This window comes from Ursus maritimus, unplaced genomic scaffold, assembly GCF_017311325.1.
Source record: "Ursus maritimus isolate PB19 unplaced genomic scaffold, ASM1731132v1 scaffold_25, whole genome shotgun sequence".
NCBI lineage: Eukaryota > Metazoa > Chordata > Mammalia > Carnivora > Ursidae > Ursus > Ursus maritimus.
Genome location: NW_024425008.1, coordinates 1,606,205 through 1,620,407, shown reverse-complemented (window position 1 = coordinate 1,620,407; position 14,203 = coordinate 1,606,205). Strand labels below are relative to the sequence as shown.

General features: G+C 48.2%; 2 protein-coding genes across 3 annotated transcripts in view; one reads left to right on the top strand and one right to left on the bottom strand.

Annotated features, from left to right (window-relative positions):
* Positions 1 to 274: 274 nt before the first annotated feature.
* On the bottom strand, positions 275 to 6,060 carry BAG5 (BAG cochaperone 5). 2 transcript variants are annotated; one of them, XM_040641367.1, is made up of 2 exons: positions 5,928 to 6,060; positions 275 to 4,534 (listed from the first exon to the last, which is right to left on the bottom strand). In XM_040641367.1, the coding sequence occupies exon 2, from the start codon at positions 4,504 to 4,506 to the stop codon at positions 3,163 to 3,165; it is 1,344 nt and encodes a 447-aa protein (XP_040497301.1). In that variant the 5' UTR covers positions 4,507 to 4,534; positions 5,928 to 6,060; the 3' UTR covers positions 275 to 3,162. The 2 variants fall into 2 exon arrangements, with proteins under 2 accessions (XP_040497301.1, XP_008704332.2); XM_008706110.2 differs by lacking the exon at positions 5,928 to 6,060 and adding an exon at positions 5,473 to 5,581.
* Positions 6,061 to 6,213: 153 nt separating this feature from the next.
* LOC103676890 (cytochrome c oxidase assembly factor 8) overlaps positions 6,214 to 14,203 on the top strand; it is a 27,103-nt gene continuing 19,113 nt past the window's right edge. The window contains exon 1 of the mRNA XM_040641366.1: positions 6,214 to 6,403. Within this exon, the coding sequence (XP_040497300.1) occupies positions 6,281 to 6,403 (123 nt within the window). The 5' untranslated portion in view covers positions 6,214 to 6,280. The remainder of the gene's footprint in view (positions 6,404 to 14,203) is intronic.

The following is a 14,203-nucleotide window of genomic DNA, read 5'->3' as shown; positions in this document are numbered from 1 at the left end:
ACGGGCCCGTGGGCAGAACGGGAGGCCACATCTCCCCTGGGCCGTTGCTTACATGGCACTTCTGGGGTTGCTTACATGGAACGGTTACTCCTTCACCTGCCGCGGGACCCTGGTCCGTGCTCAGTGCTTCCACCTCCTTAGGCCGCTGCCACCAACTGGACCTATGGAGCCCGCCTTCCCCATGCCTGGCCCACTCTGCCAAGACATCACTCCTCACCCAGGCCGGACCGGAAGCGAAGGTGAATCAGAACAGAACTCACACCTCAGACTCACATCCTTTCTCCACTGCAAAGATAAGCTAAGAGATTTTTATTGCACTAATAATTAAGGGTATACTAATATCTCAAAATACTGAATTATTTCAGACATACGATTACAATAGTCATACAGTGAATAGAGGGGGGACAGGAACCAACAGCCTGGAGGAACACATCTGTATTGTACGTCAAAATCAATGGCAAATATTTCTCCAATTATTCTTAGAAAAATACATGTTAGAAGCCGAAAAGCTTTGCTTAAGAACAACCTGTATGTACAGGATAAGCTTAGGCCTTCAAAAACCAAATAAAAATTGGCAAAGTAAAACAAACGAGAAACCCTGGTTAAACGTCTCGCACATGCTAACCTGTATCACATACACTATACGTAGGCATTGTAGCAAAATAAAGCATCCCACTGTACTCAGGAGACTTACTAATTTTCATAACTACTTCATTATTAGGTTGACTGACTTTAGTCTAATTTGGGTAAAGACTGACCTGAAAGCAAAGCTGTCTGCATGTGAGGTGAAGAAAGCAAACATTCCCAGGCAGTTTTTTGCGTGAACATGGATTATACCGTTTAATGCAGACCCAAGGCCAAACATTTTTTGGGGGGGTAGGTTTTACTTCCATTACAGGTTCTCTCCATGTAAGATCATAAAAATACAATACAATGTCATGAGCTCAATGTAAAGTTACATGCGGCAGCCCCTATGCACAGACAGCTCCCAACAGGGGACACAAAAAGCTAAATCCAGGGTCACTGGAGTTCCTTACGGGAGAGTGAGCAGGTGGGACGGGAGACGTCATGCCCTGAGTCACTTGAGGATGATCTGATCATGGCAATGACCAAAAGAACCCACTGGAGAAATCCGCAACAGCTCTCAGAGACTTCCCTCCACTCATAGGCGGAGCTCAGAGCTCGGGGGCGGGAGCCACCTCTAGAAATGCTACAGAACACCTTGTTTGCAAGGAACAGCACGGGCGGGTCCCTTCCGGAAGAACAATGGATACTTTCAAAGGAAATGCTGACATTTAACCTTCAAATCTGACATTGCAAATGAAGTAGAGCCTGGGGCAGGACATGCCTCAAGTGCTTGAGAGGATGCCTTGATTTCCCAGGGGGATAAACTGAGGCAGCACTTGAGTATAAAAACTCCAAAGATTTTAAGAGCACCCAAAAATTATGATACAGAATAGCAGTCCTAAAAGGACTTTGGCCAAAATGAGCCCCCAGCGACCTGCACTGGGGACCTGCAGGGGCCAGGCACTGAATGTGCACACGGGAGGGGCTCAAGGCGCAAAGACGCAAATGCCCTTGACTCCACTATCCGCGGAATCCTGCTAGAACAGTTCCAGTAGGAAAGACACATCTAGGGCTTTTAATTACCGGGCAATGCTGAGACAAAGTGAAAATCTCTTGAGGGCCACACTTTTATCATCTTTTCGGTATTTAGGGCTATTCCCCTTATCTCTTATTTTTAGCTGCCTACAGTTACCAAATCGGTATCTGGGAAAGGAAATGACAGACTGCCACAGAGTCCAAAGGCCGTACTCTAGCAGGGTTACCGTGTGAAAGGTGACAACACAAAGTCTGTTCCTCATCCTGCTGGGACCAACGGGTTATCAAGGCACTTCAGAACTTTGGGAAATTCTTTTGTTCCCATTAACTGGCAGCCATAGAACTGGATCCTCAGAAATCTGTAAACCCTTTAGCAGAAGGAAAACCACCACGCACGGACAGACCTTACTGGCTCTTTCCACACCTAGAGACACGTCCACGTGCCAGGGACGTGAGCTACGGGCCCAGCAGGTGCCGAGCTGCTTTCACTGCTCGGGCCCGGGCGCGAGGGGTCTGGACGCTGGGAGCAGCCAGCAAGGTGTGGTCCTGCGGAGCTGCTGGCGGTTCCTGCTCTCCGCGGCTAGGAAACGGCCCCGTGTGTGTCCGGACTTTGTCCGTGAGGCAGCCTCCAACCGCCCGGGGCGCTACACCACACCTGTCGGCTTCGTAGTGCCACCTGACAGCACTAACTCGTGTCCAGCCTGCAGGATCTTGCCACAGGGATGGGTGTTTCCTTTTTTTCTTTTTTAAAGGTTTCCTAACTTCACTTAACTGTTCCCATCCTTACTGACAACTACGGAAAATTATAAATTCAGCGCTTACAACAAAAACTTGAAGGTAATTAGTTGGTGTTTTACCCCTTCTTCAGTGCAGTCTCAAAGGTTTTTTGCTATTAATTTTCATAATTTTCTTACGTTGCACATGAAAATAAGATTTCCCCCTCTAAATGCAGAGTATGGGGGAAAATACAGACACCATTTTCCAAACAAAAAATGCTTATGAAAAAAAACCAGAAAATCTGAAAACAAAAAACCCCCACCCTATTAACTTGGGTTGGACCAGTGAGGCCTTAGAAACGAAGGAAAAAAACCCCAAACCCTTCTGCTTTATGAAGCATAATAAAACATATCATTGTATTGCTTTTGTATTTAGATCTTTCTTCTACCTAACCAAAAATTTCCCCCCTTCTCATAATTGTTCTAGTGTTCTATCAGGTTATGTCTGTATCTAGATCCTGAATGATCGGCATTTCAATGGTTGCACAACCCACTTAAAAATGACAAAAGCTGCCCGTTCCACTTTCTGATTACCCCCCCAAAAACCACATCACAACATACAGATAATGATCCAAATGGAAAAGTTAACGTGCTGTAATGAATTTGTTTTGCAACATCAAAAGCAGCAGAGATACTGAATATAATTTGCTTAAATCATAAAAACGGAGATTGAAATCTGCATGTATAAATCACATTTAGGCTCAACGAACTGAAAGCTCTCCATAAACACATAGAAGTATACATAAAGTGCAAAACAAGAGGTGTCCACCATGAGACGGGGAGCTCAGTACTCCCACTCGTCGGACTTCAAGTCGAGATAGCTGAGGATGTTCTGCGCGAGCTTCACGGCCTGCTTCCTGGCGGCCTTACACCTCTCCTCTCCTTGCGGGTCCACGGCGTCCAGGGCCAGCAGCTGCTTAGTGAGCAGCTCTTCCAGCCGGATGTAGTTCTTATCAGTTCGGTTCCCATCAAATGAAAGAACTTCTCCCTGGATCTCGGACAAGTGTCCCAGGATGCTCCAGACCGCCTTATGGGACGGGTGCTCCTCACAGGCGAAGGCCTTCCTCTTCTCCAGGGCCTCCTTCAAGTCAATGTAGGTTATCAGGGTCTGCACCTCAATCACCGCTCTTCTCCGAGCTTCCCGGATGCAAGGGTTCTTCTCGAGACTCACCTCATCCAACTGTCCAATCAGACCCTGCAATTCTGTTTTGGAGCTCAGGTACAATTCAGGAGGATTTTGTGCTTGAAGAAGTTCATTTTTTATTTCTCTCATTCTCTTGAGGACCTTTTCTATTTTTAAAATGGAATGATTCTGTCCCAGGTCAAATGCATAAGTAGTATCTGCTTCCTCTTCCAAATCCAAATATTTCAATAATTTGTTGATATCTTCCACTACCTCCCGCCGATAATTTCTGATTTCCGTCCGCCCACACACATCCAGGGCATCCAGATCCGCAATCAGGCCCGACAGCACACAGGACAAGTGCCTGCAAGTCTCATTATTGTTCACGCCCATCAGAAGCGCGATCAGAGTGCCCCGGGCCTTGTTCACCTCACACATCACCGAGTTGATTTTGGCAACTGAAGGATGCGCATCCTCGGACAGTGGCAGGGAAGGCTGCTTTTTCACACAGTCCTCGATGATCTCTTGCACCGCACAGATTTTGGTTAAAGTGTGATACCTCGCTTTCCGCAAGGAGATCTTCCCTCCGGTTTTGACATGTGTCAGCCTCAGGATGATATCCTGGATGCCTTCTTCAAATTCATCAGTGACACAGTTGCCCCCGCTATAAAATGGCACAATCTTCTCTTTCACCAGGGACTGGGCTTCTGTAAAGATGTTCTGTATTTCGATCCGGTGTGGGTGGTTTGCATTCTGCTCCAACTCTTTGAGAAGACACTCTGTCTCTTGTGCCGCCCTCTTCCTCGCTTGCTGGATATCTCCTTTCCCTTCAGTATCTACAGAGTCTATTTCAAAAAGTTGTTTCGTTAGAAACCTCTCCAGTTTCTTGTAATTCTTGTCATCTGACAGACCACTGAAGCCAATTACTTGCTGTTCTATACTTTTTACTTCCTTTTGGATTTCTTGAAGCCTACTGATAGAAGGATGTTGGTTTCCCATATCCATACTTTTATTGTGTTCGGTTTTACAAGCACTAAAAAATGATAAGAATGCCAAATTACACAAAGTCTCTACAGGACGTAATCGTATATTCATTTATCCTGAAATTCTTATTTTAAAAAGACATATTCAAGAAAAAGGGGCCGTCATTACTGTGATCCAAACAACAGTCATACCCCAGTACAGAGAGTGTGACTAATCCAGTTTCCTGAAAATCACCTACACGAAGCAGTGATTAAGAACAGACAGGATGCTGCAGTGGGAATGAGCTGGAGCTCGCAGCCTGTGAATTTCCAGTGTCCTCAGCTGAAAGAGAGCAGCGTACGTCTTTACGCGTGCGGCACTGGGTCAACTACCGGCTTGGAAACAGCACAAGTATCTTAGGTAATATTAACGCTGGCCCCAGTTGCTGGCAACAGCAGGGCACCTTTGTGGCTCTAAAACAGTAGCTTGTTTAACCTTCAAAGGTAACAGTGCGTAGTTTCCAGAAAAAATAACTAAGTGAAACAAATAGCGGATCCCAGTCACCCCCAAAAGTTCTGCGTTCCTCTCCACCCTTCATGCGTTTCTACATAGCTACCCTGTTTCTCCCGGCCCCCTGTGAGTACCTCACAAATCTTCCCTCCACAGGAAAGGAAAGGTGACTGGCACTGTGTTAAAAGCACCACCTTGGCCTTTGGAAGGCTAGTACCTCCCCAGGCCCCATCATGTTCCCTTCCCCTCCCCCCCAAATGCGACAACTGTGAACAATTCGCTCATTAGCCTCCCATTGAGAGTCAGGAATGGCTTAACGCATTTTCCCCCCATGCTCTTGGGTTTCTACCAGCCGGCTCACGCAGGAGGACGGATGATCAGTTGACACCGATCCCTTGTGCGTGTCCGGGCCAGGAACATGCCTCTGGAGGCCCACGAAGGGCGGGCTGCCCGGTTTCTTTCCCCCCCACTTCTCGCCCTTCCCTGCCAGCACTTTACCCAGAAAAGGTCTAAGCTGGTTTGGTCTTGGCTTCCCGTGGGTGAGGTGGCGAGGTGGAAGGTCAGCCCTTTACGGGGTGCGGCAACGGAGCAGGGCCCCTAGCTGCATCCCTCTCACCCCTGCCGGCTAGGTCTGAACCGGGCGGCCGGTGAAGGGGCCGGCGGTGGCGCGGCAGCTACTGGCCGCAGCGGCCGCTCCGGGCGTCTCGCCCGGACCCCCGACGCGCCCGCATGCCCTGACCTCACAATGGCCCGCGCGGGGAGGGGGTGGCCGCGCTCGGCCGGGTCGCCGAGCCCCCCGGGCCGGAGAAAGCCCCAGGAGGGGGTCGAGCGGGCCGGCCCGCGTCGGACGTAGGCAGGACGCGGCGCCTGGCCGAGGCCCGGTAGGGCGGGAGCAAGGGGCGCGCCGGCGCAGGGGTGGCCCGCAGGCCCTCCAGCCGCCGCGCCGCGCTCACCTGTGCCGCCCGCGCCATCGCGCGCTCCGCCGCCGACGCCCAGCGACTCCGCCGCTCCCGCCGTCGCCTGCTCTGCGGCCCCGCCCCGGGCCGATCAGCCCTAACCCTGAGAAAAAAGTCCTCCGGCGCCGCGCCCGCGCCCACCCTGCCACTACCGCCTGGCACGGCAGCCCGGAAGGGCCCGCGGCCCTAGAGCAGCCGCCGCCCCCGTCCCCCGGACGCGGGTCCCACGCGGGGAAAGCGCACGGTCGGCCGCGCCGCTCCCTCCCGCCGGCTTTGCGACCGTGCCGTAAGGCAGCCCCTCGCTCCGGCGCAGCTTTGCCGTGCGCTGCGGCAGCTGGGGGACGCTGGCCATGGCGGCCTTGCGGCCAGCGAGGAGCGCTCTTCTTTCTCCGCTCTGCCGCGCCTTTGCTGGCCCCAGCTATCAGCTCTCCCCCGAGCGCGCCGCGGAGCGCAGGGATGCGGCGTCGGGCCGGGTAAGCGGGGTTCCTGCAGAGGGCGAGTCGGGAGGGCGGACCGCCAGTGGCGACTGACCCAGGGACACCTGTGGGCCCCGCACCCCTTCGTGCCCGGCTGCGGCATCAGCCGAGCTTTCCCGGAGCAGGTCCCGCGGCCCACGAGGGGTTGGGGGCGCGGAGAGTGGGCAGTCTCCCGCGCGAGGGGCCCCCGGCCTCGGAGCCCCCAAGTGTCCTGCGTCAACCGCCTTGGTGTCGTGGAGCCTAGGGTGTCGCTGCCACCCGGGGACTGTTGACAGAGCTTTTGCTAACGCAGCAGTCAGCTGGCGAATTTGCACGCACCTTATTTCTTCTCGAAGATAATTCTTACAGTTGAAGAGCTCTTGATGTGCACAGCATATTTTGTTGTTTTGGTCTGGTTTTGGGTTCGTTAAGATTATTAGTGTATTTCTTCAAGGAATGGCACACTTCATCGTCGTATTTTGTGGGACTGCCCGTTGAATAGTTTTTCTTGTTTGGAAACTATGTGCATACGTGCATGTCACGGGTGGAAGGTTAATGGTTAATACCTGTAGCAACAAAGAATGACAGTTTTTATAAATTGCACTTCTTTGAAGAAGGATGTTTTGTCCACGTAGTCCTAGGCTTTGATTCCAGCTGTCACATGAAAATGTTGACTGAGGTGTGGAATGGGCTGCAGATATAATATTTGAACAAAGCATACGTATACTAACACCGAATTTGCCAACAGGCTAAGGACAGAGCCTGGGAAAACTGGGATAAAGAAGCCAGTTAAGAATGCCACCGCCTGGGTGGCACAGCGGTTAAGCGTCTGCCTTCGGCTCAGGGCGTGATCCCAGCGTTATGGGATCGAGTCCCGCATCAGGCTCCTCCACTGTGAGCCTGCTTCTTCCTCTTCCACTCTGCCTGCTTGTGTTCCCTCTCTGTCAAATAAATAAATAAATAAATAAAATCTTAAAAAAAAAAAAAAAAGGAATCCAGAAGGTGCCTGGCTGTAAATTTTCATTTATTTTAGTTTGTTGCTGTTAGCATACTTTTATAAACACAGCTTTGAAGTTCTGTCTAGTTATAGCTGAGACAAGAAGTTAGCAGGGCTACTGGTCACCTGGATCAGTTCACTGTTATAGTGGACACAGTTGTGACTTATATTCCTACAACATAGAAACCCACCCAGCTTCTCATTCTGTGGGCAGGAAGCTATTCAACATGTATCTGAAAATGCTCTGGAAGGGCAAACTTCACATCAACAACTGTCCCTAGGATGAGGACTTACCTTAGCTTATTTCTTGAGCTAGTGCTGGAAAAAAGAACACACAAGGGGCACCTGGCTGGCTCAGTCGGTGGAGCATGCGATTCTTGATCTCGGAACTGTGAGTTCGAGCCCCCACATTGAGTGTAGAGATTACTTAAAAATAAAATCTTAAAAAAGAAAAAAAACACCCAAACACGGTTTTCTTTATTGTCACATAGCCTTTGGTTAAAATAAATCTTACCGTGGGTCTAATCCTCGAGACGAGACCTTTCTTCCTATTGTAGTCCCAAGTGACTAGGAAGCTGGTGCTCCTCACCTGTCGGGCTGTCCAAGCCTGTGACGGTGTTGATTGTGATGGTGTGGAAAGTGGAGCAGTTGGCCCATGAGTCAGACCTTGTTCTGTTCTAGCATTATGACTTGCGGTGGTTGTGGTTTTTTGTTTGTTTTGTTCTTTTAAGGATGTGTGCCCCATTATGCTAGATATTCTATGGAATTTAAAGGAACAGTTCTTACTTCAGGGCATTTTGTGTTTCCTATGTGTTTGGTCTTATCTTTGAGTGTTTGCTGAGTATGTGGCTGGTTCTCCAGGTAATTAATTCCTGCAGCACAAAGAGATTGTTGTCTTTCAGACTTTGATTTTAAATATTAGGTCTTCTTTAAAGTAATAGGTTGTAAACCTTCTGTTTTCTTTATTTAAACAGATATATTCTAATCCTATATGTTCACACATTTTTAATTACGTTTTTAAATTCAACTTCAGTATAGTTACCATAGTGTTATATTAGTTTCAGGTGTACAATATAGTGATTCAGCACTTCCATACATGACCCAGTGCTCATTACAGGTGCGCTCCTTAACCCCATCCCCTATTTCCCCATCCCCCCACCTACCTCCCCTCTGGTAACCATCAGTGTGATCTCTGTAATTAAGTCTGTTTCTTGGTTTGCCTCTTTTTTCTTTCCTTTGCTCATTAGTTTTGTTTCTTAAATTGCACACGAGTCTTTCTCTGACTTACTTATTTCACTTAGCATAATACTTTCTAGGTCCATCCGTGTTGTTGCAAGTGGCAAGATTTCATTCTTTTTGCGGCAGAGTAATATTCCACTGCAGATGTACCACATCTTCTTTATCCATTCATCAATCAGTGGACCCTTGGGCTGCTTCCAGATCTTGGCTATTGTAGATAATGCTACTATAAACATGGGGGTGCATGTATCCCTTTGAATTAGTGTTTCTGTATTCTTTGGGTAAATACCCCATAGTGTGATTACTAGATCGTAGGGGTGGCTCTATTTTTAACTTTTTGAGGAACCTCCATCCTGTTTTCCAGAGCGGCTGCACCAGTTTGCATTCCCATCGACAGTGCAGGAGTGCTCCCCTTTTGCCACATCCTTGCCAACATCTGTTGTTTCACACTATGTATTTTTCATTATTTCTTTGTTCTCCATTGGCGTTAAGGAGAGCTGCTTTTAGGATCTAATGATTTATTCCCATCTCTTATCTTTGTACCACTTTTTCTTCCAAGTCCAACTTAAAAAGTCAGCTCTTGGGGCACCTGGGTGGCTCAGGCAATTGAGCATCTGACTCCTGGTTTCGGTTCAAGTCATGATCTCAGGGTCATGAGATCGAGCCCCAGGTCAGGCTCGCACTCAACACGGAGTCTGCTTAAGATTCTCTCCCTCTCCCTCTGGCCCTCCCCCACACCCTCTCTCTCAAATGATTAAATAAATTTTTTAAAAAGTCCACTCTTAAATTAAGTGTTCTCTAGCCACTTCACACCCGTTTATTCCTTATCTATGTACCTCACATCTTTGGTCCTAAACTTGTTTGTGCATTTGGAAGACTAAAAAAAATGTGATTGGTCTGGGATGTGGCCCTGGCATCAGGATAGTTATTTATTTTCTTGGTTTGTCTAGTTTCCCCTGCCTTCCCCCACCCAGGTTCATTGAAGTATACCATCAGGATTTTATGGGGGAGTCTAATAAGCTCACAAGTTAGAGAACCACTGGTTATATGATATGCATTCGTATTTGCTTGTAGTCCTGAATTTCATTAACATAATAATAGTTAACATTTATTAAGCATTTACTTGCCCTGTTCTAAGAGCTTTGAATATTTTATTTATTTGATTTTGTTTTAAAGATTTTATTTTATTATTTATTAGAGAGAGAGAGAGAGAACAAGCAGGGGGAGTGGTAGGCAGAGGGAGAGGGAGAAGCAGGCTCCCCATAGAGCAGGGAGCCTGATGTGGGGCTCAATCCCAGGACCCCGGGATCATGACCTGAACCAAAGGCAGACGCTTCACTGACTGAGCCACCCAGGTGCCCCGAGCTTTGCATATTTTAGTTTGTTTTCCCAAACCTGTGAAGTAGGTGCTTCATCATCCCCATTTTACACACGAGAAAACTGGAAGCACAGGGAGATTGAAGAGTTTCCTCAAGATCCCAGTGCTTGTACATGAGGAGTATCTATGTTATAGTTCCTGTATCTAGAGAATAATGAAGTAAAATTTTTCTTCTAGTAATTTTTGGATCAAAAAAACCAAACACACCCTCAGCATGGAGAGGCAATATTTACAGATAAATAGTGGAAGTACTGATCCCGTGTTTTGCTTACATTTTCATTAAAGAGAATGATCTTCAATGCCTCCCCCCAAGTGTAGACTCAGTAAACGTAAGGAGGAAGTTAAACGCCAGATAAATGAGAAACTGGTGAGAGGTCTCGTCAGAGGATATTTCTAGTGTTTAAAGGCTTTCAATAAGTTTTTTGGGAAAAAAATTAAAGCTAGAGCAGAGGACTTTAAAATTGTGTGGTTAGGGGCACCTAACCACCTAAAGGACTCTTTGGCTCAGGCCATGATCTCAAGGGGTCCTGGGATGGAGCCCCACATCTGTCAGGCTCCAGGCTCAGTGGGTAGTCAGCTTTTGGATTCTCTCTCTTCCTCTCCCTCTGCCCCCCCCCCCGCTCAAATAAATAAATAAATAAATCTTAAAAGGAAAAATCGTGTGGTTAAACTCCATTATTCTCAAGACAAGGGCCCAGGGCCCAGAGAGGTGGAATGACTAGCCTCGTGTTACCCAGCAGAGTCAGGGCTAAAGGGAGCCGTTCTCATTCTCAGTCTGGTGTTCTCATCTCCCCATGTGCTTTTTCATCGAGTGAAGCAAATACAGGGTTTCCCCTTATTCTGTTAATGTGGACAGTTGCACTCATTTCTTGTTACTTACGGGAAATTTAAAACATGCAAAAATAGAAGAATAGAAAGAATTGCTGTGTATCCAGTACCCTGCTTCTACAGTTATCTACTTGCGGGTGTTTATCTCATCTTTACCCCGTCCATCCCCCCCCCCAGATAATTTTGTGGCAAATATCAGACTGCATATTTCATTTGTAACTGTTTCCATATGTATCTTTAAAAGATATGGACTTTAAAAATACATATAAACATAATAACTAAAAATTATAATTCTTTAATTCCAGCAAATGTTCAGTGTTCAGGTTTTTTCGATTGTCTTAGAAGTGTCTTTTTTTTTTTTTCATTTGCTTGTATTAGGGTGCAGATAAAGTCTACACATTGCAATTGATTGATATTCTTTTAGTTCTCTTTTGATCTATAGGTTTTGACCATCCGCTTCTGTTTTTCAAAGCAGTTTATTCGGGAGCAGGGGAAGGACGTGTCCTGTAAAATTTCCCACAGTCTGCATTTTGCTGTTGGCTTTCCCCTGGTGTCATTTAATGTGTTCCTCCCATCTGTGTGTTTCCTGTAAATGGACAGCTGCGATCTAGAGCCTTGACCACAGATTTGACTTTTTTTTTGAGATGACTACTTCACTGGGGGTTTGTCTTCTTCCATCAGGATTGATTGATTTTTTGATGTTAAACCAAGTTCTCACTCCCACTATAAACCCAGTTTGGTCTTGATGTGCTGGTCTTTTTATGTACTGCTGACTGTGGTATGCCGAGGTATCTAGCTTCTGTCTAGATCGCGGGAGTTGGGGGATTCCAGCCCTCCAGACGGTCAGACTTTAAATTCCCATCTCAGAAGTGTCAGGACGATAGACCAGGAAACACCCGCAGAAACACTAAAATTTGCCAACATTTGTTCATCTTTGCCCACAGGTTTCCCCAGTGGCCAATAGTGTGACACCTTAACTCAGGAGCTATGTACAGGCACTTCTGGGAAGGAGGCCCTGGGGGAAAATCTTCCCTTCCAAATCCTGGCTTCTGGGGGCGGGGAGGTGCCCCAGAACAGGAGTGTGCTGGGAGAGCTTGGGCCTGCTGTAAAACGGAAGGGATGGAGAATGAGGCTGGGCCTACCCAGCGGGACGGGGAGAAGCGTGAGACGGAGAGAAGCCCAGCACGGGGCTCCCAGCCTGGCAGTTTGCACTTCAAGAGAAAAGACCGGAAGGTTAGTGCCTCACCAGATACAGTGATGAAAACTCAGTCTGACAAGTAGGTGCACGCATGGTCCTTCCACTGCAAAGAGGGAACATCTGTCCGGCTGCTTGCCAGCGGGGCTGTTAGGTTCCAGCTTGCACGGCCCCGCCTCCTGGAGACAGCCACTCCGCTGTGAGCAAACTGTGCATTACATGCTGGTGCCGTGAGAACCATAAATTACGGTAATTACTCTAACCTCAAAGGGAGTCTTCCTTTTACAGAAGGACTTTTTCCTCCCCCAAGCCCCTTCTCCTCCCTTTTAAATAGCAGTTCTTGGATGTACAAAGATGGAACGTTTATTTATAGGGGAGAGCAGACGAGCTTCCTCTGCTACAATTAAGATGGAATCTCAGATCATAGTGGAGAGCTGAGGATGGTTGACAGAGCTCACCCATCATGCAGATTACATGAGTGGTCACAAAGCGACAGATAAGAAAGCGTAACTAAACTCTCCTGGTGCTTCTTTGAGCTTGCTTCATTCCGTGTGGGTCGCTCGGAAAAGCCATGAATTGTTGGGATGGCTCCTTGAACGTTTCCTGATGGGCAGCTGTAAGAAGAAGAGCCTAGGGTATGGGTCTGGAAGGTGGTAAAACTGGTGAAGCACAGTTAGGGTAAAGCCTGCCCGTCTGTCCCCTTGCTGCTGTCCTTCAGCGTCCTCGGCCAGCTTGGGGGAGGGGAGGAGCCCCCGGCTTGGGATGGAAAAATGCAGGCGTGAGCCTGGGCTGGCGGTCTCTGTTTCCATCCAGTGGGTCCCTTTGTGTTAATCGCCTTTAGTTTCTAAGACTAAAGGCTTTGGGGCAGAAGCCCAGAAATATTCATGAAGGGTTTATTTAAAGGCTTTTTCCAAAAAAAACCAAAAAAACTGTAGAGATCATATATTGTTTTTGGAATGATGGATAACATGTTAAAGATCTACGTATTGCCATCCTGCTCTTGCTTTCTGAGAAGGATTGTTAGGCCAGTCTCGTATCAGATTAGTATTTGATGATGACAAGCAGCAGTTTCAGGTCTTAGGTAAGCAGATGAGGGTGTGTTTCTGCCAGCAGGGCCCTGTTGCTGTCACACGGGAAGGAGGAATTCAGTCCCCTCTGTGGACTCACTGGCCCTCCATTTGGAACTTTCCACCTTGGCTGTGCCTCTTCTGAAGCATCCAGCTTTGCATGAGACACTCCGGAAGTACTAGGCCAAAGTAAACATGATCCGATGTGAAGCTGTCTGAATCTGCAAGAAAAAATGAACGAGAGTGAAGTCAGACTGAGCAGGTCTGTAGGCGGCGCAGTCCAGTGTGGGCTGGGGACCCAAGCAGTCGTGGCCACGCAGAGGTGACAGCAGTGGCTGGGCTTCTCCCCTCCCTCCCAGTCAGCCGGTCAGTCTGGCTTGCATATCCCCTGCAGCTCTGGCCTGTGCACCTGCACCAGCCCCTCCCTGTTCACCCACGGTGCGAGTCTTACTCCGGAACACTCAGTGAGGCTCTGCTTCTCTGACTGTACAGACTTCGGAAAATCTAGAAACTCGTCAGGAACTAACAGTTAAGGATCCTCAAAAACCCAAGGAGCCTGGGTGGCTCAGTCGTGAAGCGTCTGCCTCCAGCTCAGGTCATGATCCCAGGGTCCTGGGATTGAGCCCCGCATCGGGCTTCCTGCTGAGCAGGAAGCCTGCTTCTCCCTCTCCCACTCCCCCTGCTTGTGTTCCCTCTCTTGCTGTCTCTCTCTCTGTCAAATAAATAAAACCTTAAAAAAAAAAAAAACCCAAAATGTAAAGAACACTCGATAGTGATGATTTTTGGCTCACTCAGAACTTCTGAACATTCTGATGCTAGTTCATCAATACTTGCCATCTCTCATTTGTTAGGTGTCTTTCCACCAAATAGTTCATATAAATTGAGCTTTTTGAAGATGGAGTGGATTTCTTACATAAACAGAGAGAGTCAACAGGAAAGATTAAGACTGGGAAGAACACTGTTGCGACAAGTACGTGTTCCGCCCGGAGAGCAGACAGACGGGCCGCATCGCCCGCGCGGGAGAAGCAGGTGCAAACAAGCGCTGTGAGGAGCCCGGAGAGCCCCGGAGGTGTGCCCTTGAACCTGCGTGACGATGAGCGATGTGGGGGGGGGG